The 24,312-nt window shown below is 41.1% G+C and overlaps 1 protein-coding gene across 13 annotated transcripts in view; it reads right to left on the reverse strand.

The window, feature by feature from the left end:
• LOC133482727 (neurofibromin) overlaps positions 1 to 24,312 on the reverse strand; it is a 158,772-nt gene that overhangs the window by 41,733 nt on the left and 92,727 nt on the right. For all 13 annotated transcript variants that reach the window (XR_009789894.1, XR_009789895.1, XM_061783160.1 and 10 more), the window contains 5 exons: positions 18,561 to 18,719; positions 13,655 to 13,752; positions 9,186 to 9,332; positions 7,254 to 7,400; positions 6,635 to 6,745 (listed from right to left, as the gene is read on the reverse strand). Coding sequence is in view for 11 of the 13 variants with exons in the window: in XM_061783160.1 (XP_061639144.1) it covers positions 6,635 to 6,745; positions 7,254 to 7,400; positions 9,186 to 9,332; positions 13,655 to 13,752; positions 18,561 to 18,719 (662 nt within the window). In the remaining 2 variants the exon portion in view is untranslated. The remainder of the gene's footprint in view (positions 1 to 6,634; positions 6,746 to 7,253; positions 7,401 to 9,185; positions 9,333 to 13,654; positions 13,753 to 18,560; positions 18,720 to 24,312) is intronic.

Here is a 24,312-nt window from a genome sequence, read left to right on the forward strand (position 1 = left end):
GACGTCCTGCTAATTTCAGCAAGACAATGCCAAGGCACATTCTGAACGTGTTATCACGGAATGTTGAGCAACTTAAATTGTACAATTCCACCTACAAAGAAAGCTTCAGCAATCGGTGTACTCAGTTTTCAAATGCTTATTGAGTTTTGTTCAAAGGTAAGGTGATGTACCGAAGTGGTAAACTTGCCCCTGTCCCTCTTTGGAACATGTTGCAGGGAGGAAATTTAAAATGCAAACAAGTTAATCAGTTTGAACACTATATCTTGTCTTTGTACTGTACTTCATTGGAATTGGAATATCTCAGTGGAAAATGTAGCTTAAATGTGCAAAATGTGGCATATGGCTGCAATGTCTTTTTTCTAAACTGTTTTTGTTGTGATATGATATTTACTGTCAACAGAGACATAATATAAACTGATTATTCTCAAAGCACCTTACCGTCATGTCTTTGACCCCTACTCTTAAAAAAGTGCTGTTGTTCGGAAGTCCCAGATCAATTTAGCAGTTAAACATACAGTGGAAGCGGTTTAACTTCTGTAACAATAACTGAGGAATAGAGGATCTCAAACTTCAACAAAATCTATTTTTAACAGCATGAGTTATCACCTGTAAAGAGCTGTGGCTAAGGCCTTGACAATATTTCCTATTCATGCTCATATACAGCATTTTAAATCGAATAACTTTCTATAATTACAGTTACAAAGACGCAACAAGAGGCAACAGGACCGACGGAAACTATGATCTTGCACTTCATAAGCCTTGTTTTCGCATTTTCATTCAAGACTTGTGGTACAGCGACATTTAGCCATGCTGACAGTATAATTGAAGTGACAACTGGTGAGATCAAAGGAAATTCACCTCATGTCCAGCTACCAACAGTCAGTTACAATAAAAAATCTCGAAATATCACTGAAGCAATCAAGATGGCTCAAGTAACAACAGCCAGCTTCATAACTTTCCTGGAAACTAATTCATCGAGAGGAATGACAAACATCACAAAAGTAATTAAAAGCACTGTATCTCCAGTGCCCACAAGATCCACCCAAAGCCAGGACAAAGAACAAACGGTCCCACCCTCTACTACTGAAATTACCCATTTGTCTACAGACTCAAACCTCCTTTCTCATGCAACCACATTTCCTGACAACAAACCTACAAACACAGATGGGGATACAACACAGTTCACTGGCTCAAACAAACCTTCAATATTCATTGTCATTACCAAGCCCAACAAAATACAAGAACCTCCAAAAGAAAAATCCAACAATGTACCAATTCACAGTCAAGTAGTGGCAGGACTAATAGGTGTGGCTCTGTTATCGATGGTCGTTGGAATCTTGGTCATCATTGTGAAGAAACGCAAACTTCAGAAACAGCAGATAACAACAAATGACTGGGCTGGCCCTTCACCATTTCTCATCCATGGAGATGACAACGGACGAGTAAGAATGAGGTTATCTAACCAGATTTCTCTTCCCAGCTTCCTGTCTCAGAGAATTTCCAAAAGGTTGTCCTTTCTCCCAGAAATACAGGAGGAGTCAGAAGCCATAACACCAGGTTCTACGTTTGGAAGTACACATGGAGGGATTACATCTGAACAAGAGTTTGACAACAAAAGTGCACTGGAAAGCACTCATACAAAAAAGATTGATAATTCTGCCATTGTGACATCTTTAATGAAACCAAGCACCACAAACGGCAATACTGCCAATGAAAACCGTAACTAACTACATATATCAGAACTGCAGACAATGACGTTGGGCAATCTTAAGCATGAGTAAAAGCTAAAAACAACACATGTAGTTGATATAATACTCTTTTAGAAAATTTTCCATCTGTGACTGAGAACAAAGGGACCATAGCAACTTGGTGTTACACAGTTGAAAGAAGACTGACATTCATCTCAGTCTCAAATGTGAGTTGTCAGAATAGGAATATCCTCATGAATATAATTCTTACAAAATTGTACATATCAAGCAACATCTATCACAAGATAATGAGACATCTTAAAAACCTGAAAGATTAACCGTTGGAGTTGAACAAGAAGTGGACAATAAATAAATAATTTCTACCAACGAAAAGCTCCATAATGAAAAATGTCAAGCTACAATACCTGAAGAAAATGTCTGTCAAGGGGAAAATAATAGCTTATTTCTTATTATTGTTCTTATTTCATATATTTTGTTGAATAAAATGTTTCTATCTGATTGCAAGGTATTAAAAGTGAGTGCATATTTTTCAAACACATTTTAAACTAAACATGGTGGGCATTTTTATGTATTGCATTTTAAAGACCGCATGTACTGTATGTAATCATTAAGATTTTATCTTCTTTTCATGCATATTTAGTGAATCCTTAACTAGATTTTACCCCAATAGGATGTTTTTAATATATTTGTCATAACAGGAATTATATAAAAAATATAAAAGCATATTTAAGAGTCTGCAAGGTCTAAATTCGGGATTTGTGTGGGCAGCTGTGATCATTACACAGTCCAAAAGCTGGAGGAGAGAACCACCACAGTATCTTTCCCATAATCAGCATTAGGCTGATCAAAGCAGGGGCAATATACAGTGGGTACGGAAAGTATTCAGACCCCCTTAAATTTTTCACTCTTTGTTACATTGCAGCCATTTGCTAAAATCATTTAAGTTCATTTTTTCCCCTCATTAATGTGCACACAGCACCCCTTATTGACATAAAAAATGGAATTGTAAAAAAAAACTGAAATAGCACACAGCCATAAGTATTCAGACCCTTTGCTGTGACACTCATTTAACTCGGGTGGTGTCCATTTCTTCTGATCATTTTTGAGATGATTCTATACCTTCATTGGAGTCCAGCTGTTTGATTATACTGATTGGACTTGATTAGGAAAGCCACACACCGGTCTATATAAGACCTTACAGCTCACAGTGCATGTCAGAGCAAATGAGAATCATGAGGTCAAAGAAACTGCCTGTAGAGCTCAGAGACAGAATTGTGGCAAGGCACAGATCTGACCAAGGTTACAAAAAAATTTCTGCTGCACTTAAGATTCCTAACAGCACAGTGGCCTCCATAATCCTTAAATGGAAGACGTTTGGGACGACCAGAACCCTTCCTAGAGCTGGCCGTCTGGCCAAACTGAGCAATCAGGGGAGAAGAGCCTTGGTGAGAGAGGTAAAGAAGATCCCAAAGATCACTCTGCCTGAGCTCCAGTCATGAGATGGGAGAAAGTTCTAGAAAGTCAACCATCACTGCAGCCCTCCACCAGTCGGGGTTTTATGGCAGAGTGGCCCGACGGAAGCCTCTCCTCAGTGCAAGACATATATATATATATGCGTGCACACACACACACACACACACACACACACACACATACACACAGTGGGGCAAAAAAGTATAACTTAGCTCAGACAACTTAGCTCCTAGGATCATTGGGACACAAACCCCTCCACCACGATAAGGTGACGTCTCAAGGAGGGGATTCAACATTCAACTGCATGTTTTTCAAACAGTCTTGCCACACACTTCACTTCCATATAGTTGTAACACAAGGCCTTTTAGTTCTAAACTTGCAGGGCAACAGAAGTGACACATTATTACACCATCGCTTCTTTTTAATCTGGACTGAGGCAGGATCTTTTTTTTCCCCCCAATAAAAAGTGTTATGTACAGTGGGGCAAAAAAGTATTTAGTCAGCCACCAATTGTGCAAGTTCTCCCACTTAAAAATATGAGGGCCGTAATTTTTGTCATAGGTATACATCCCCTATGCGAGACAAAATGAGAGAAAAAAAAAAACAAAATCCAGAAAATCACTGTCTGATTTTTAAAGAATTTATTAGAAAATTATGGTGGAAAATAAGTATTTGGTCAATAACAAATCTCAATACTTTGTTATATACACTTTGTTGGCAATGACAGAGGTCAAACGTTTTCTGTAAGTCTTCACAAGGTTTTCACATACTGTTGCTGGTATTTTGGCCCATTCCTCCATGCAGATCTCTTCTAGAGCAGTGATGTTTTGGGGCTGTCGCTGGGCAACACAGACTTTCAAATCCTTCTAAAGATTTTTGGGTGACTGTGGCTCAGTTGGTAGAGCGGCTGTCTGCATGTCAAAGTGTCCTTGAGCCAGACATTGAACCCTAATTTCTAATAATTTGCTCCCAGTGGGCCTGGCAGTGCCTTGCAGGGCAGTTGTCACCCATTAGTGTATGAATGTGTGTGTGAGTGGGTGAATGTGAGGCTTTGCAAAGCGCTTTTGGCACTGTGATGGTGTAGATAAAGCGATATATAAGTGCTGTCCATTTACCATTTCTATGGGGTTTAGATCTGGAGACTGGCTAGGCCACTCCAGGACCTTGAAATGCTTCTTACGAAGCCACTCCTTCGTTGCCTGGGCGGTGTGTTTGGGATCATTGTCAAACTCCGACTGCAACGGACAATCAAAACTGCTGAAAGGATTGTCGGTACCCCCCTACCCACCCTTGAGGACTTGCACGCTGCCAGAACTAAGACAAGAGCGTGCAAAATCCTCTCTGACCCTCCACATCCCGGTCACCAGCTCTTCCAGCTCCTTCCCTCAGGTAGGCGCTACCGATCAATGCAAATTAGAACTAGCAGAAATTCCAACAGCTTCTTCCCTCTTGCAATCAACTTCTTAAACACCTAACCTACAATTCTATTGCAACATTCTGACAATTTTTTTGACTGGAGTTCGTTGTCACATTTCTGTGGGGCCAATTACATCTTGTGCAGTCACTGTAGTCGTCTCGCCACGCTGCACTATTTGCATATCTTTTGTTGACCAATACTGGCCACTCATGCCAGAGTAGCATCTGCTCCATTTGCCCACTGACTGAGGAGTGTCTGCAACATTTGCACAATCAACATTGTCCCAGATTATTGCGATACTCGTCACTTTAAACTGCATACACTCCTTCAAGTCTTGGCGCCTTTTGCACAATGGTCATTGCACCGGACTATTGCAATATTAGTCATTTGAACTGCTCTAAATGCAAGAGGACTCTGCATCTTTTGCACAATTGTAAAAAAATATAAATACATTTAAAAATGTACCCGCATTACCAGATAACTATTAACCCTTAATTGCTCAGTGACTGTTTTTTGTCAATGTCTTTATGTCTCAAAGTGTTCATGATACATGGTCCCATTCGTTATTTCCTTTGCAGAAAAACACCCCAAAGCATGATGTTTCCACCCCCATGCTTTACAGTAGGTATGGTGTTCTATGGATGCAACTCACCATTCTTTCTCCCCCAAACACAACAAGTTGAGTTTTTACCTAAAAGTTTTGGTTTCATCTGACCGTATGATATTCTCCCCATCCTCTTCTGAATCATCCAAATGCTCTCTGGCAAACTTCAGACGTGCCTGGACATGTACTGGCTTAAGCAGGGTGACACGTCTGGCACTGCAGGATTCGAGTCCCTGGCGGCGTAGTGCGTTACTGGTGGTAGCCTTTGCTACTTTGGTCCCAGCTCTCTGCGGGTCATTCACTAGGTCCCCCCCATGTGGTTCTGGGATTTTTGCTCACCGTTCTTGTGATCATTCTGACCCCACGGGTGTGATCTTGCGTGGAGCCCCAGATCAAGGGAGATTATCAGTGGTCTTGTATGTCTACCATTTTCTAATCATTGGTCCCACACTTGATTTCTTCACACCAACCTGCTTACCTATTGCAGATTCAGTCTTCCCAGCTTGGTGCAGGTCTACAATTTTGTTTCTGGTGTTCTTTGACAGATCTTTGGTCTTGGCCATAGTGGAGTTTGGAGTGTGACTGTTTGAGGATATGGACAGGTGTCTTTTATACTGATAACGAGTTCAAACAGGTGCCATTAATACAGGTAACGAGTGGAGGACAGAAGAGCCTCTTGAAGAAGTTACAGGTCTGTGAGAGCCAGAAATCTTGCTTGTTTGTAGGTGGCCAAATACTTATTTTCCACCATAATTTGCTAATAAATTCTTTAAAAATCACACAATGTGATTTTCTGGATTGTTTTCCCCTCATTTTCTCTCTCATATGTGAGGTATACCTATGATGAAAATTACAGGCCTCCCTCATCTTTTTAATTGGGAGAACTTGCATAATTGGTGGTCGACTAAATCATTTTTTGCCCCACTGTAATATATATATCAATCCATTCATTTTCTGTACCGCTTATCCTCACTAGGGTCGTGGCTGTGCTGGAGCCTATCCCAGCTATCTTCGGGCGAGAGGCGGGGTAAACCCTTAACTAGTCGCCAGCCAATCGCAGGGCACATATAAAAAAAACTACCATTCACACCTACGGCAATTTAGAATCTTCAATCAACCTACCACGCATGTTTTTGGGATGTGGGAGGAAACTGAAGTGCCAAGAGAAAACCCACGCAGGCACGGGAAGGACATGCAAATTCGACACAGGCGAGGCAGGGATTTGGACACTGGTCCTCAGAACTGTGAGGTTGATGTGCTAACCAGTCGGACACACATACACACGCACACGTATAGATACATACATGTGTGTATGTATATATAAGATTGTATTAACATACTGTGAAAAGTCAAAGGAAATGGAAAAAAAATAATCTCAATGAAGATCAGAACATACTGAGATTCCAAGGAAAATGGATGCACAGCTCTTACCGGCGAGCCACATAATAGAACACTGGATTGCCATTCTTTGAAGTCCCAGCCTGGTAGAAGATGTTGAGGGTCTTTAATGCTTTAAATTCCTCTTTTTCATGTACCTGGTGTCTGCAAGACAAAAAGAAAACTTAGTACCTTAAAAGCAACATTGTTGTTAAAATATTCTTTAAAGTATCCTTTTATAATGTGAGAGCTTTCAGATTTCATAAACCAATTGGATTGTGCTATAAAAAAGTGCAAAACTGAGATGTAGTCAAGTATTTTTTATTTCCGTTTGCTTCCGAAAACAACCTCGGAAAAATTCATAAATTGTAAGTTAACATTTTAAAACAAGTTAATTTTTTGTCATGATTAGCAGATGGGTGAGAAAAGTTGAACTGCCTAGACATTTGATGCAATACTATTAAGAAATTTCCTGTGTCAAAACGTGGGAGAAAATTAGCAGAATGAGAAACCAACTGAAATATACTGTAGACAGGAAACGAACACGAGTGATACAGTATTTTGGAGCAACAGCTTTTTTTTGGAGCAGAACTAAATTATCTGGGGGGTAGAAAGAATGTGCAAGCATTGTGTACGTAGTTAACAAGTTCAGAAGAAAGAAGGTGAATCTTACCTTGTCATGAATTCTTCAAATTTGGAACTAGTCAGGTTGAGGCTGGACCAGTGAGTGTCAGCCACAGGCTTGTGTTCAGGTGGCCCCAGATATGCCAGCAACGTTGCCATTTTGTCAAAAGGACGCCTGCCCACAGCCTTGTGGTCTCTGGAGAAAATAATGTTTTTTTGTTTTTTTATAATTAGCAAATAATTCACACCCTGCCATCTATCTAAACTAGAAACAAATAATTGTAGTAAAATATGAATTCATTATATAGGCAGAAGCATTGGGCCACATGCTCACTGCACCTACTGAAGTGAAAATAAGAGTAGATCACACCATCTCGAGTAGATTGTGGGATTTTCGTTCCTGCCTGGTTTGGGGTGTTGGGGGTGGGGTGGGTCCACCTCCCACACTCTGGGGCGGAGTGGGGTGCTGGCTGGAATGTGTGGGGGGGTCCCGGGGTCGGTGCTGCGGGGCTGGGTGGGGTGGCCCTCTTCGTTTGTGGTTGTCCTGCCTGATGGGCCCGACCATCACCGAGCACACACTCACACCATCTATCCATCCATCCATTTTATGAGCCGCTTCTCCACACTAGGGTCGCAGGAGTGCTGGAGCCTATCCCAGCTATCTTCGGGCAGGAGGCGGGGTACACCCTGAACTGGTTGCCAGCCAATCGCAGGGCACATATAAACAAACAACCATTCGCACTCACATTCACATCTACGGGCAATTTAGAGTCTCCAATTAATGCATGTTTTTGGGATGTGGGAGGAAACCGGAGTGCCCGGAGAAAACCCACGAAGGCACGGGGAGAACATGCAAACTCCACACAGGCGGGGCTGGGGATTGAACCCCAGTCCTCAGAACTGTGAGGCTGACGCTCTAACCAGTCGGCCACCGTGCCCCCACACTCACACCACTCACTGTAAATATTTTTCTCACTAGTCACACCTGGGCATGCGTACATATCCAGGGGTTCCTGGGGGACTGGTATGGGGTCGGGAGGGTGCGGGGGTCGGACCGGGTTTCAGTAGGTCAGTGCTGTTTTCCAGTCCGGGCGCCCTGCCCTTCTACCCTGCCTGCCCCCCAGGATTTTAATGCATCACACACATGGTGGGGGTGGCATTGGGTCCAGGTGGCCGGTTGTGGTGGCGTCTCGGCGGGGCCGGCGGACCACCCTGGGTCCCTCGGGGTGGGACGTGTCCCATCTACCGGGCTTCTCTCGGGTGGACGCCTGAGCCCAATCCAGTCTCTCGATTGATTGGGTGGGGTCCTCAGCCTCCGTGGTACACGCACAGAAATTACAGGACACTTCTGTCAGTCATTGTGCATGCAAAACGGTGTCAAATCACTTGCATGTGTCCACAGGCACACACCCCTGGGACACCACTCACTTGTTGCGACAAACAACTCATGAATATGCAAATTGCTTGGTTATGCCCTCACTCACACTCTCATCCTATAGACTTTTATAATTTACATAGTCACTCCCACCACATTTCAGTTGAACAGCCGGGTTCACGACCCTTGTCCTGCATGCTTCTTCTCCTGTCCTTGTCTTGTCCTATCTTGTCCTGTCCTGATTCTCAATAAAAATCCATTATAATACTAAGAAACCACACCGGCAGCTTAAAAACTCCACTGTGACACAGTAAAACTGTTCCGGCATAAAAGGGATACAGATCCTCCATTCTGCTTGACCTAACAGCCAAACAGGACAAAATAAATAAATAAATAAAAACTAATTTTAAAAAAATGAAGCACAGTCATGCTGGAACAAAACCTTTCCTTCCCCAAACAGATTCCACAAATTTGGAAGTATATAATTGTGTAACAGGTCTAGATTAAATTTCAGGATCGGGGTCTAGTCCAACTCCTGATTAATTAATTAACTGATTAAGAAGTGTGTATGGTTACTTTTGTCTATATAGCGTACATCAAGCTGACCTGTTGCTGGAGAGGTACTGGCCAATTCTCTCCTGGTTGTTCCATAATAATCGGTGGAGCGCGAGCACATTACCATCACTGATGAAGGACAAACTGTGGTTCACGGAGTCACTTGGTGGAGAGTCTGATGCTATGTCCAAGAAAAAACTGTAGAAACCAGGAATAAAACACAAATTAGACTTAAACATGAAGTAATGTATATATTCATACACATTATATTCGGCTGCAATAGGGGCAGCTGTGGCAGCCCCGCCAGACCACCATATGGTGGATTATTTAATTTTATTTTTTTACAACATACCTTCATTTTTGTAATTTAACATAATTAGGATGAGCAGTTTGGAAAATGGCTAGATGGATAATCATATACACTGTTCCAACTTTGTATGCATATAGGGTTCTAGCTAAACAATTGTGTTTTTGATTTTTCTGGGAAGCATTTGCATATGTTAAAAATATAATTTGTGTAAATAGGGGTGTCCCGATCTGATCTTTTGTGATCGGAAATCGGTCCGTGGCAGCAAAAAAAATTAGTATTATATCGGACTGGATCTAAAAATACAAGCAGTCCATTCCATTCCATCTGATCCAGCAGCGCCCAGACGCCATGCAAATCCCACGTATCACAAGAACAGGTTGCTAAGGTGCTAATATAGTAGCAAGCAGTAAGAGTGACTATTGCTTGCTAAGTCGTTTACTGACACTCCAGTTGAAGTTCACTGTAAAACTAAACTCCCATGACAAAAGAATTACACCTATTGAATGTTCAAATACATCACAGACTTCGTTTTCTTTCTTAATTTTTGTTCACAAAAATCACGACCTCAAAGCTAATACACAATGAATGAAAAACACCATTGACGAGCTAATGAAAATTACCATCGAACTTGCGGCACATATCTCTCAAAATAATGAATATTGGTACACAAACGCTGTGTAAACACATACAAGCGTGCAATATAACAATATTGGGATACAGTCTTCAAATTCTGGTATACAGTCTTCAAATTCTGTGAAAAATGAGTTATAATAATAATACTTGACCGTAATAACTACTTTCTTTGTTACTGCAATGTGTATCTCATTGCGTGTATCACACTGCCCCTCAGAGGTGAAGATGTGTACAGCAGGAACAGTGATTGCTAATAAAACTAAACCTCAGTTACATCAGTAAGTGTGAGTGTATTGCCGCACATGTGGAGAAAGCAAATGACATTCCCACCATATACTGACAGTAACAAAAATAACTGAGTTGAACTTTGTTATTCTGCACTTTAAAAACATAACTTGTATTTAATATTTATTGAGATTATTTTTCATGGTTTACTAATTTTGTATTTACTCCATTCAAATGTAGAATATGATTATGTATAAGTTAGGCAATTTAAATATATAGTTTTGTTATTGGTTCTATTGACGTTATTTTTCAGGATTTCCTAATAATTTTTTTTCATTTATTTAATTTAATTTTAGTACATTCTTATTTTGAAAGTTACTTGATGTCACATTGGTTAATCGAGTCACTTTGGTTAATAATAAATGGGTTAGTTTTTCTCATACCATGTTGGCTGATTATTCTCATCTGTTTGAGTAATATCAGTTCATCAAGCCTTTTCTAAAATTACATACTACAAAATAAGTAAAGTATGTATGGTTATTGATGTCTGATGGGACCGAAATCTGTATTGGCCAAAATTCAAGGCTGCAATATTGGTTTTGTATCAGAAGGGGAAAAGTTGGATAGGGACATCCCTATGTGTAAATGCCTTTGAAGACCCTTATGACATCTAAAATGATTTGAGAGGTTTTAACCTGCATGCTATGTACTGTAAGTCTGTTACATTTATGAAATCAATGAACTGCTACAGAGAAAAAAAAAAAATTTCTGCATGCAAAACTAAGCTCCAATAGTTACTTTCAAATAAAATACCCAATGTCTATTTGAGTCCTCGTAAATATTAATTAAAAATCCAAACTCAATTTATCCACCTGCAGCAAACAAAAAATGCCATCTGCTACTGCGTGCCATCATTTTATTACATATAGAGGGATCTTGTTTGAGGCGCCTCCCACGTCTGAGAGGCAAAAAAAATTAGCAGGGATGCATAAAGTACAATCAATCTACGTCTTCTGACGCAGAGCTATGGTTGAGTACTCTGGTGTGGTGCTGGAAAGCCGACGTATGAATATTTGGGGGGACGAGACGGGACTCTAGATTGCGACTAATTTGGTCGCATATGCGTCCTAATTTCTGAATGGTGTGGCAAAACAAAAGGTTGCGTACAGGTGCCCAGCCATTTGAGGACGAAAAAAAAATTTACACGACTTGAAAGCAGACACACGATGGGTTTCATCATCTTGGTCTCTAAACCAATCAGCAATAGTGAAGAGTGGGGACCCCTCCATCTGATTGGCCATGCGCGTGTCTGTGTGCGTGCAAGAAAATTATAGAATGTTATAATGGCCAAATAAAATTAATATTAATTTCTCAGTCTTCATCCCATGAGAGCTTTCAGTGTAAAACGGCTGGTACATCTTCAAGCAGAGAATAAACCAGGAATCTTTACCGATCGCTCCAGTATCTCTGTATATTTGGTGTCTATGGTAAAACATGCCAGAGGGGGTCAAACATCAGCTGTTATGATGCATATTTTGAGCAAATTTACCACATTATTTTAAAGTTACAAAATTATGATCTTCAAATTTGAAACTCCCTTTCAACAAACGAACAAACGCAGATAAAAAACAAATGACTCATTATTCATTTCCCAAAGAAACAAGGAGCCGCAGCAGAAGGCATATGAAAGGCCCACATGCGGCTCTGGAGCTGAGGGTTGCACACCATTGAACTTGGCTGTCTCAAAAAAACATTGACACCTTTGTTTTCCTGACAAAGAACCTTACCGTGGCCAAAGAACTGTCCATAATCAGACAATGTTGTTGTTGTGACTCACGACATAAGTTGGACATTATTTTTGGGTTTACATGTTCAAGAGAAAAGACGTTCACTGTTTTGTTCAAACGTTTAACAGTGCGTGATATGGTATCAAAAAAATAAAATAAAATTCACATTTTTTTTTAAAGAGTATGCCTATTAACATCCTAAAATTATTTCAAATTAATAAAAATACAAAGAATTTAAATTTCCAAGTTTTGTCATCTATTATTCCACTGCTTTTACTGATGTTTACAGCTTTTACCGAGGAATCCAGGTACTTTATACAGGTATAATACCGAGGTCATAAATTTGGTTTAGTGACAACACTATGGCAGATGGCGTGAAAGTGTTCAATGACCTCTGTGGAGTTCGCAACAGGCCATTTCCTGCGAGGTAAAAAAAAAATAAAATAAAAAAAAAAAATAAAAAAAAAATAAAAAATAAAAATAAAAAAAAAAAAGAACTGCACTTTCATAATTTTCAAGCAATGTGTTGCATTGAACACACCATTGCAAAAGATTGCATTAAAGCTTAAGCTGCTTTGGGTGTAAAAGGCAGGAAAAAAATCATCATGTGGACAACATCACTACACCCCAAACATATTGAAAACTTGCAAAGCATCCTTTTTTATTTATTTTTATTGTTTTATTTTTCCAAAGCATCCGTCAAAGGAAATCTACAGTATGAGGGTGGTTGATAGTTGACCTCCAAACAGAAACTCTGAGAGGTAATTCTTGCATCCACAAATAATAGAGGTAGAAACTATCCACGGGTTTAAAATTTCAATGAATAAGAGTTGTTAAGGTGATATCAAAGAGGGGCTTCCCATGTAAACATGTAACTTGATCAGCAAAGATTTTATTTGTTCGAAATCTCATTTGTATCATCTCTGTAATAACAGAAATAGGACTTTTTTAGAGGTTTTTTTTTAATTGTAGCGGATAATTTGGAAGACTATTTTCAATAATTCTGAAAAGCAATACTGCTGCCTTCATGGTAGTTAGGTTTAACAAAATCCTCATTGTAAAAGCTAATATAATTGTTGATGATCCCCAAAACATTTTCAACGTAAACTGCATTACATTTTTAGTAAAACGAACAAAAACTACATCTGTAATAATTTGGAACAGTGTACATTCATATATGTATTTTATGGAATATTAATAAGCCTATTTTGAAAAACTGTGTAAATAAACTTACAATGCTAACAAAAGATAGTAATTTGTGTCAATCTGACTTCTTGTCCTTGTCGGCCCTCAGTACATGGGCACAGTGCAATTATCCCCTGATTTACCATTCAAAGAAGCTAGTGGCTGGTATATGTTAACAATGATTTTCATTAGGCTTAGAATGTAGTGCAGTTTTCCAGGTATGGAGGCTGCCGAAGTGGTTGCCAACCAACTTTCTTCATGTAAAAATTCCACTGATCACCATTTACTATTTCTATACATAGAGCAAGTTTGTCTGAGCATGTAAGGGAAGCAATGGTGGTTAGTGGTCAGTCAAGGCATTGAGTCAATGTCTGTCTTACCTCCGGGCTGAATCAAAGTTGTTCTTCACAAAATCATTGAAAGGCCTCATGTGCTCTTCCTTTGTAAATAAGACATGGTTTGCAATGCTCTGCAAAATCTAAAGGAAAAGATGGGATTGACAATTATAGGAACAACCAGTAAGACTGACGCCCTCCACTGATCTAAGCTTTAAGACAGTGAGTGTCCATCGCCCTAGTCAAGATGGTCTGATGACAATCAAGATAAACTCTTTGCCTTTAATGCTAGGTGGTATGTGTGGAAAACTGGATTAAGGTGAACGTCAGCCTCAAACTCAGTTTTTGTCAACCAGTTTTTGACATCCAGTGCAAATTCAAATAAAACATTTTACAAATGGTCACTGAGTGGCCCTGAGGATGTAGGTCCAAAGGCAAATCAATAAATTAATGCAACTGTATGAAATCAGCTTTTTTTTTTTTTTTTTTTTTAATCTAAATGAATTTTATTTTCTTCTTGAAAATTTCTTTTTCTCATACAGTGGGAGGAAAAAGTATGTGAATCCTTTGGATTTTTTTTTAATTTCTGCATAAATTGCTCACCCCTCCTTGAACCGTTTGTGTGTCCCAATGATCAGAGGAGCTAAATTGTCTGGGGCTTCACGCCCCTGGTAGGGTCACCATGGCAAACAGGTCCTAGGTGAGGGACCAGACAAAGCACGGCTCAAAGACCCCTTATGACGAAGACAAAATATGGACTCAGGTTTCCCTTGCCCGGATACGGGTCACCGGGGCCCCCCTGTGGAGCCAGGCCTGGAGGTGGGGCTCGAAGGAGAGCGCCTGGTGGCCGGGCCTGCACCCATGGGGCACAGCCCGAAAGGGTAACTTCCCATGGGCTCACCACCTGTGGGAGGGGCCATAGGGGTCGGGTGCAGTGCGAGCTGGGTGGTGGCCGAAGGCGGGGACCTTGGCGATCCGATCCCCGGATACAGAAGCTGGCTCTAGGGACGTGGAATGTCACCTCTCTGGCAGGAAGGAGTCTGAGCTGGTGTGTGAGGTCGAGAAGTTCCGACTAGATATAGTCGGACTCGCCTCTACGCACAGATTAGGCTCTGGTACCAGTCCTCTCGAGAGGGGTTGGACTCTCTTCCACTCTGGAGTTGCCCACGGTGAGAGGCGCCAAGCAGGTGTGGGTATACTTATTGCTCCCCGGCTCGGCGCCTGTACGTTGGGGTTCACCTCGGTGGATGAGAGGGTAGCTTCCCTCCGCCTTCGGGTGGGGGGGACAGGTCCTGACTGTTGTTTGTGCCTATGCACCAAACAGCAGTTCAGAGTACCCACTCTTTTTGGAGTCCTTGGGGGGGGGTGCTGGAGAGCACTCCCCGCTAGGGACTCCATCGTTCTGCTGGGGGACTTCAATGCTCACGTGGAATATGACAGTGAGACCTGGAAGGGCGTGATTGGGAGGAACGGTCCCCCCTGATCAGAACCCGAGCGGTGTTCTGTTATTGGACTATCGAGCCTTTTTGCCCCGTGGGACTCCTGAGGCAGCTGATGGCCGGTACCCATCTGGCCAAGCGGAATGCAGCTTTGGTGGTCACTGGAGCAAAAACTCGGGCATGGGAGGAGTTCGGTGAGGCCGTGGAGAAAGATTTCTGGACAGCTTTAAGGAAATTCTGGTCCGCCATCCGGCGACTCAGGAGGGGGAAGCACCATCAACACTGTGTATAGTGGGGATGGGGCGCTGCTGACCTCGACTCGGGATGTTGTGAGCCGGTGGGGAGAATACTTCGAAGACCTCCTCAATTCCACCGACACGCCTTCCCATGAGGGAGCAGAGTCTGGGTTCTCTGAGGCGGGCTCTCCTATCTCTGAGGGCACCAAGGTGGTTAAAAAGCTTCTCGGTGGCAGACCCCGGGGGTGGATGAGATTCGCCCGGAGTTCCTCAATGCTCTGGATGTTGTAGGGCTGTCCTGGTTAACACGCCTCTGCAACATTGCGTGGACATCGGGGACAGTGCCTCTGGATTGGCAGACTGGGGTGGTGGTCCCCCTTTTTAAGAAGGGTGTGTTCCAACTACAGGAGGATCACACTCCTCAGCCTCCCTGGTAAGGTCTATTGAGGGGTGCTGGAGAGGAGGGTCCGTCGGGAAGTTGAATCTCAGATTCAGGAGGAGCAGTGTGGTTTTCGTCCTGGCCGTGGAACAGTGGACCAGCTCTACACTCTTAGCAGGGTCCTCGAGGGTGCATGGGAGTTCGCCCAACCAGTCTACATGTGTTTTGTGGACTTGGAGAAGGCGTTCGACCTCTAAAAGTCTTCATGTAAATCAGTCCACGGTGAGATAAATTGCCTGTAAGTGGAGAAAGTTCAGCACTGTTCAGCATTCCACAAACAGACTGATCCTCACAGAATGAGTCAGACTCATTACCATTGTCTCTTCTGGCACACTGAGTTTATTGGGGAGAAAGTAAGCACTGATTGTCCTCTTTGTCCCAACATTCAAAGTCCCCACATTCAGTTCTACGCTCTGTGCTTTCCTCTTCTCTTTCTTCTGAAGACTTTCCACCTTCTGAACCCACTTTCCACCTCTCCTTCGTCTTTGACCCACAGTAGCTGAATCTCCACTGGCACCCTGCAGGTTAACGGCGCCGGTGGCGGACGTTAACCCGGCCCACGACCGATCCGGTACGGAATTCTTTGGATGAACGCTCCTATTTGTTTGCCAAAGTTTTAAGCCGGATGCCCTCCCTAATGCAACCCTCTGCATTTATCCGGGCTTGGGACCACCCTACAGTTTTGCACTGGCTTGTGCCTCCATAGGGCTGCATTTTCGTAAGCTTGGCATGTCGCATTTTATAATCTAGTAACTACCATGAGTTCCGCCTGAGTTTTGACCAATCAGCGATTGGTTTACCTCTGCTTACTACGCAGTTTTTACTTCTGTTATCAATGCATGCCCTCTTCGGTGAGTTACAAAAAAGAAACGGTTCAAAACATGCATCACATATTGTACCGATGGCAATTGAGGAATACATCGCTGAAGACCTCCTTTGCATTTGGTGATGCGATACCGGATATTTCGGACCCTGTGGTTTACAAGAGCGATGTGAACTGTGTAGATCGCGCAATAACCCCAACACCTGCCTCTTTTTACACATTAGCCAATCACAGTGGTTATTCGCCCCATTAGCACTGCCTCTGCTCTAAAATATTTTGAACTGCCTTCTTCGGCATTTGTCTCCTTTCTTCTTGTTCAGGAGTTAATGTTGGTTGGCAAGCCAAGCTAATTTGTGCATTATTACCAATAACTGGGATAAGGTGTGGAGCAGAAGTTTGTTAGCAACAAAAAATATACAACAATAATATTTTTTTAAAAATAATAATAATTAAAAAAAAAAAGCTAATTTACTGGTCACACATGCACAAGTACTTGCATTTTCTGAAATTTTAGGGGCAAAACACCTCCATTTATGGGCAGCCTGGAACCCTGTGCACATTTGAAGTTTGAAGCTTGGATGTGCCATACCACTACTGGCAAAATATTCTGTGGACAGATTAAACCAAATTTGAATCTTTTGGGAGGAACACACAAAGCCATTTGTGGAGAAAAAAATGGCACAGCACACCAGGCATCAAAACCTTATCCCAACTGTAAAGCATGATGGAGGGAGCATCAAGGTATGGGCGTGCTTTGCTCCCTCAGAGCCTGGACAGCTTACTGTCATCAATGGAAAAATTAACTCACAGGTTTATAAAGATATTTTGCAGAACTTGAGGCTTGATCTGTTCAACAGTTGAAGCTCAAAAGAGGATGGGTGTTAGAACAGGAGAACAATCAAAAACACCGAAGCAAATCAACAAAAAAATGACTTCAGAAGAACAAAATTCATGTTCTGGAGTGGTCAAATTCCTGACCTCAACCCGATTGAGACACTGTGGCATGACCTCAAAAGAGCTAATCACACCAGACATCTCAGGAATCTTGCTGAACTGCAACAGTTTTATAAAGAAGAATGGTCCTAAAGTCATCCTGATCGTTGTCCACATCTGATCTGCAACTACAGGAAACCTTTGGTTGAGGGAAGGTTATTGATATCAAAGGAGGGTCAACCACTTAATAAATCCAAGTGTATGCTTACTTTTTCCTTACTGTGCTTTGAATGTTTACGTTATGCTCTACAAAAAATATAAACACATACAGACTCTGTTTATTCTTGTGATTTAGATGATGATCTGTCTACATTTTATTCCAATTTATGCAGAAACTTGAGAAATTCGAAAGGTTTCACATACTTTTTTCTCCCATTGTATACACTAATTTCTGCTCACAGTACACAGTATATACAAAAACAGGCGAATGCATTTTAAAAAGTTAACATGAGTGCCTTTGTACCTTCATGCCCTAATTGCACTGGAATGAATGTTGAGCAATGATCCACCACTTTTGTAGTGGCAAACCATTGATCATTACATAAAAAAGCAGTGCCGTTATGCTTCGCTCAATTTATTCATCCATTCATTGTCTGTACCGCTTTATCCTCACAAGGGTCGTGGGCGTGCTGGAGCCTATCCCAGCTATCTTCGGGCGAGAGGCGGGGTACACCTTGAACTGGTCGCCAGCCAATTGCAGGGCACATATAAACAAACAACCATTCGCGCACACAATCACACCTAGGGGCAATTTAGAGTTTTCAATCAACCTACCATGCATGTTTTTGGGATGTGGGAGGAAACCGGAATCCCTGGAGAAAACCCACACAGGCACGGGGAGAACTTGCAAACTCCACACAGGCGGGGCCGGGATTCGAACCCCGGTCCTCAGACCTGTGAGGCAGATGCGCTAACCAGTCGTCCACTGTCCCGCCCAAACCATTGATCATTACATAAAATAAAAATAGCAGTGCTGTTATGCTCAATTTAATTATTTTTTTTAATCCCCTTATCTCCTTACCTTAGACATAAGTTTGAGACCCCGTTCTATCCTAGGAAGAGGCTTTTTCTCCAAGATGCCAGCCTCATATGGGGATACAATAGCCGGATTAACAAATCGCAGAAACATGGCGCTGCCCACGGCACCAATACTGTTCTGTGGGAATCTCTGACTCACCACCTGTGTGAAGGAGCATAAAAGAAGCAGGGGCAGTTGAAAAGAGAATAACAAATGAGATGTCAGACAAAAATAAAGTAGTAGGTTTGGGAGAGGGACCAGGAAAAGACAAAGAGAAGGACAAAAACATGAATTTCGATGAAGGGCATAATGAAGTAATAATTTGAAAAGTAATTATCTAATATCAGGATCTCAAGATGGCCAGAGAAAGGTGAGCCATGGCAACATAAATGCTGGTTTCAGGAAAAGGAAAAGTGAATAATACTCTGAATTAATGTGTGGCTCCAACCAGAGCAAAAGTGAATCTCACTCCAGAAAAATAAAGTTTAGGTCAGGACAATGACAGAGAGAAAAAATAATGAACTCAACCACATTGAGAAGAAAATGTGTTTAAGAATGTAGACCGATATTTAGCCAGTGAATGACAGATGTAGAAGAATAGGTTGTGATGCCAAAAAGTGGAGGAGCCAAATTGATGACTATTATCTTGTTTGGAAACAAGACAGGATTGTACGTGATAAATACCACTTCATAAATTATTGTGGGTTACAACAAAAATCTCTGAAACTGCAATGTAATTCAACACTTGTCAAACTTCTAATACAGAAGACTTTGTACAAGCAAAAGGAAATGTTTGCAATTGTCATTTGGGGAATTGCGACCATTTTGCATGATAATGATTATGTTTAATGTGCTAGCTTTTTCAAACCAATTTCAGGGAATACGGTATAGCTCTAATAAACTTAACTTCTCTTTAATAGCTGGCAAATGAAACTAAAAAGTCAATTTATATTGTATGGCAAATATGATCTGAGCAATTAGACAGAAAAATAAGTCTAAAGATCATCTCGTACAAGAAAGTTAGGTGGATGAAAAACAAAAAAGTAATTATCACTTAAATAGTTACAAAGGTATTTTCCATGGTTTGAAAGCACTATAGAAAATATGTTAAAAATTTAGACTACGCCGGCAGAGCATTGCAATTACCGTAATTTGTGTATAATGCACATTTTTTTCCCCAAACAATTGTCAAAAGTCAAGTGCGTATTATACATGGGTATAGGGGAAAATGAAAAAACGTTCATTCTAAAAATGTATGCGCCCATCTAGAGGTTTTGAAAAAGCTGTACACTTTCATTCCAATATGACAGGGGGTCCGTACGTATGACTGCATATATGCATAGTTGTCGTCATATGTTTACATACCCTGGCAGAATTTGTGAAATATTGTGTTTTTCCAAATACAACTGATGACTGAACAACCATCATTAATTTCTTTATGGTTTTGTTTTGTTTAATGATAATGCTTTTATAAAATGCTTGATTAATTTGAATCTCAAAATAAAATGTGTTTCGCAAGGCCCTTCTGTTTTCTTTAAAGAATTGTATCCATCTTATAAATTCTGCCTCGGTAATCAAACATATGAGCACAACTGTGTGTTTGGGTAGAAGCAAAATCATGCATTGTAAAAATTAATTATAAATAGGTAGAAGGGTTTTCCAGAATTTTCAAGTCCAGTTTGGGGGTGCGTATTATACATGGGAGCGCATTATACATGAGAAATTACAGGTACATTTTGGCATTGAAAATACATTTTGGTATCTTGGACAAATACCTATTGACACCAAAATAATCAACAGCATTGAACAAAAATGTTATTCAAAAACATAAGATGTAAAAAAATATATTCTATTTGTTTATATTATATATTATGATGTATTTTTCGATACCTGTCCTTAGAATTCCCCTTTATTTTCTTTCAGTGACAGTACTTTTGTTTTTTCAGTGTCATTTTGCAATTTCTAATTCCTGGATTGCACATTCAAGTGTCTTTTTTCACTTTTAATCTAACGTGTTTTGGCCTGTATGGTAGCGATAGGAATTTCAGCTCTCGGTTCTTTCGGGATCGGCTCCCTAAACAGGGTTAGGGTTTGGGGTTAGTTGTTCCAACTAATTAGGACCAAATTATGTGTAAAAGGAATTACCAATCTAAAACACATTATATTATACACATTATTTATGTGGATTCAATTTACAGTGCTAAAAAAATGAACCGTAAAAAACAAACACAAAGGATCATCAAAAAGGTGTGATATTTTTGTATTGTTGAGCTATTCTTGCAGCAGCAACAGCTGCAGGAGACACTTGCACGTTTCTTAACAGCAAGTTCTCCTCTAATTTAATGGATGAACAGTGCACATATGCCAGTTACTGGTTGTTTGTGGAGCCTGTCTGATATGAAATCTTTATTTTACAAAGTCTGCACGCTGCTGTCCACTACAGTAACTTTAAACTTTAAAATGTTTATAGATTTTACTTTTTTTTTGGCGCTTATTTTTTTTCACCTTGGTTGCGTGTAGTCTCTGACTATACAGCAATGCTCTCTCACGTTCCATTGTCTCTCCCTCACTGCAGTTTGTGTGCTCACTGTACTGTGCATCTGTAACTTCCCCTTTTCCCCCTTTGTTTAGTGTCGACACAGAAGCCACCACACACATTGACAAATCTTATGCAGCTTTAACAGAAAAAATACAATAATAATAAAAAAAAATACGACTATTGTTCACTTCAAAGAGCTCTAAGAACAGTATAATTCACACCAACACTTCACTACTGTATGGGAGGGACCATTATTGCTAAATGCACAGTCAGTCAGCCTAATTAGAGTGAAATTAAGCCCGACAGTAGGGGTCCTTCTTCCCCTTGAAGGTTATAACATAGCAATATAACAATATATGAGTAACTGAACACAATTTATAAACTATTTCACTAGACTCAATTCCATGGATTGACAATAATACAAAACCGCCAATGTAGGAGGTTGAATATGTGAGCATGAAGCAGTCATAAAATTTTGCTTGGCGAAAAGAGCAGGTGTTTTATGTTACTATTGTGTAAATTCTAGGTGATGTGAAAAAAAGAAACTTGTGTGTGCAAACCAGAAAGTTGGAATTGAAAAATGACAGACAAAATAAAAGTCAGTGATAAAGGCCATTGAAGGGGAAGGCTGAAGACTGACAAAAAAAAAACATAAGATAAAAGAAATCCAAATAAGATTGTATTTTTAAATGTTTGTGCATACATTTTGCAAGTGCATGTTATCAATGCCAATTGTTGTTTTTGTGTTAAATCTTTTTTTACCATGCCAAAATTGATTTTCAATTGCAAACAGTAACGGCAGTATTCTGGCTTCATAATTAGTGGCAAACATTTGCAATTAATGAATGTGGTAGGCTACATGAGAAGATGAGATTAGAGATGCTGGTGTACAACCTGGGATAGCAGTGTTACCTTTGCAAATATGACACGCTCAACCACATAATAGTACATTTTTCAGTGACAAATTACATAAGCGCCAGGAGTTGAGACAATCCTCTGAGAAATAATGAGCAGCCCATTTCAGTTTTTATTTGCTCATCATAAAGTTAGTTGTGTAAACATGAAGCAACCAGCGAAGTTTGTTGATCAACGTACAGTAGTCCCTTGTTTAGCACAGGGACTACGTTCCAGACCACCCCCGTAATAGACAAAATCCGCATAGTAGCAACCAAGTATTTATTGTATTATTCATATATAAACTCTATTGTCAAAAGTATTCGTTCACCTGTCTTGACTCACGTATGTACTTAAGTGACATCCCATTCCTTATCCATAGGGTTCAATATGATGTCGGTCAACCAGTTGCAGCTTCAACAGCTTCAACTCTTCTAGGAAGGCTGTCCACAAGGTTTAGGAGTGTGTTTATGGGAATTTTTAACCATTCTGACTTGTCAATTTAGACGCACAGCTGGAGAAGATCTGGTCAATTTTCAAAATAAAATTTCCATTTGACACCCGAAATGCAATACAACGGAAATTATATAAATTAGTCATTCTTTCTAATGCGGCCCGGTAACAAATGCCTCACGGACCAGGACCGGTCCGCGGACACCAGGGGTTGGGGTCCACTGCTCTAATTCATCCCGAAGGTGTTCTATCAGGTTTAGGTCAGGACTCTGTGCAGGACAGTCAAGTTCATCCAGACCAGACTCTGTCATCCATGTCTTTATAGACCTTGCTTTGTGCACAGTCATGTTAGAAGAGGAAGGGGCCAGCTCCAAACTGTTCCACAAAGCATGGATCATGAAATTGTCCAAAATCTCTTGGTATGCTGAAGCATTCAGAGTTCCTTTCACTGGAACTAAGGGGCGAAGCCCAGCTCCTGAAAAACAATTCCACACCTTAATCACCATTCCACCAAACTTTAAACTTGGCACAATGCAGTCAGACAAACCAGACTCCTCCATCAGCTTTCCAGATGGAGAAGCATGATTCATCACTCGAGAGAACAAGTCTCCACTGCTCTCGAGTCCAGTGTGTTACAACAGCGTGGCTTCGTAGTAAAAGAGTGCGGGTACGAGACTGGCCTAGACTGGCCTAGACAGCACCAACTTCCATATTTGGCAAAACAATTTCCTTCCGGCCTCCTCCGGGTGGCCAATTGAGGCCGGCGGACCCCACTGGGTCCCTCGGTGTGGGACGTGTCCCGTCCACTGGGCTGCTCTCGGGTGGACTCCTGGGCCCGATCCCACCTTGGGGTTGATTGGGTGGGGTCCTCACCCACCGCGGTGCAGGTACAGCAATTACAGGACACTTCTGTCAGTCATTGTGCATGCCAAAACGGTGTCAATTTACTTGCATGTGGACACCCCTGGGATTTTTTCACTGGGTGTGGTGCCACTCACTTATTTCGACAAATAACTCATGAATATGCAAATTGTTTTGGTAACCCCTCACTCATACCTCTCGTCCTATATAAGTTTATAAGTTACATAGCCATTCCCACCACACTTCAGTTGTACAGCCGAGTTCACGACCCTTGTCCTGCATACTTCTTCTCCCGTCCTTGTCCTGTCCTTCCCTCAGAGGGTATAGCACTACTGCTCCATACAACACTTATATTTAATGTCATTGTTCTCGAAAATATAACAATTTTCTTTTATCATCTTGTTTACAGTTAGTGCTTTGTCTTTTGTCTTCTTTTCTCACTCCCCTCTAGAAACTGCGTTCTGTTCGACTGATCGACTCTGATTCCCAATAAATACCCATTATAATACTAAAAAACCACAGCAGCAGCTTAATAACTCCACTGTGACAGTAAAACTGTTCTGGCATAAAAGGGATACAGGAACCTCCATTCTGCTTGACCTAACAGCCGAACAGGACCAAAAAAAAAAAAAAAATGTAATTTTTATCATAGGCATACCTCACCTATGAAAAAAAAAAAAAAATCCTGAAAAATCACTGTCTGATTTTTAAAGAATTTATAAGCAAATTATGGTGGGAAATAAGTATTTGGTCAATAACAAAAGTTCATCTCAATACTTTGTTATATACCCTTTGTTGGCAATGACAGAGGTCCAACGTTTTCTGTAAGTCTTCACAAGGTTTTCACACACTGTTGCTGGTATTTTGGCCCATTCCTCCATGCAGATCTCCTCTAGAGCAGTGATGTTTTTTTGGGGCTGTCGCTGGGCAACACAGACTTTCAACTCCCTCCAAACATTTTCCTATGGGTTTCAGATCTGGAGACTGGCTAGGCCACTGCAGGACCTC

The sequence above is a fragment of the Phyllopteryx taeniolatus genome, chromosome 8, assembly GCF_024500385.1.
Source record: "Phyllopteryx taeniolatus isolate TA_2022b chromosome 8, UOR_Ptae_1.2, whole genome shotgun sequence".
Lineage (NCBI taxonomy): Eukaryota > Metazoa > Chordata > Actinopteri > Syngnathiformes > Syngnathidae > Phyllopteryx > Phyllopteryx taeniolatus.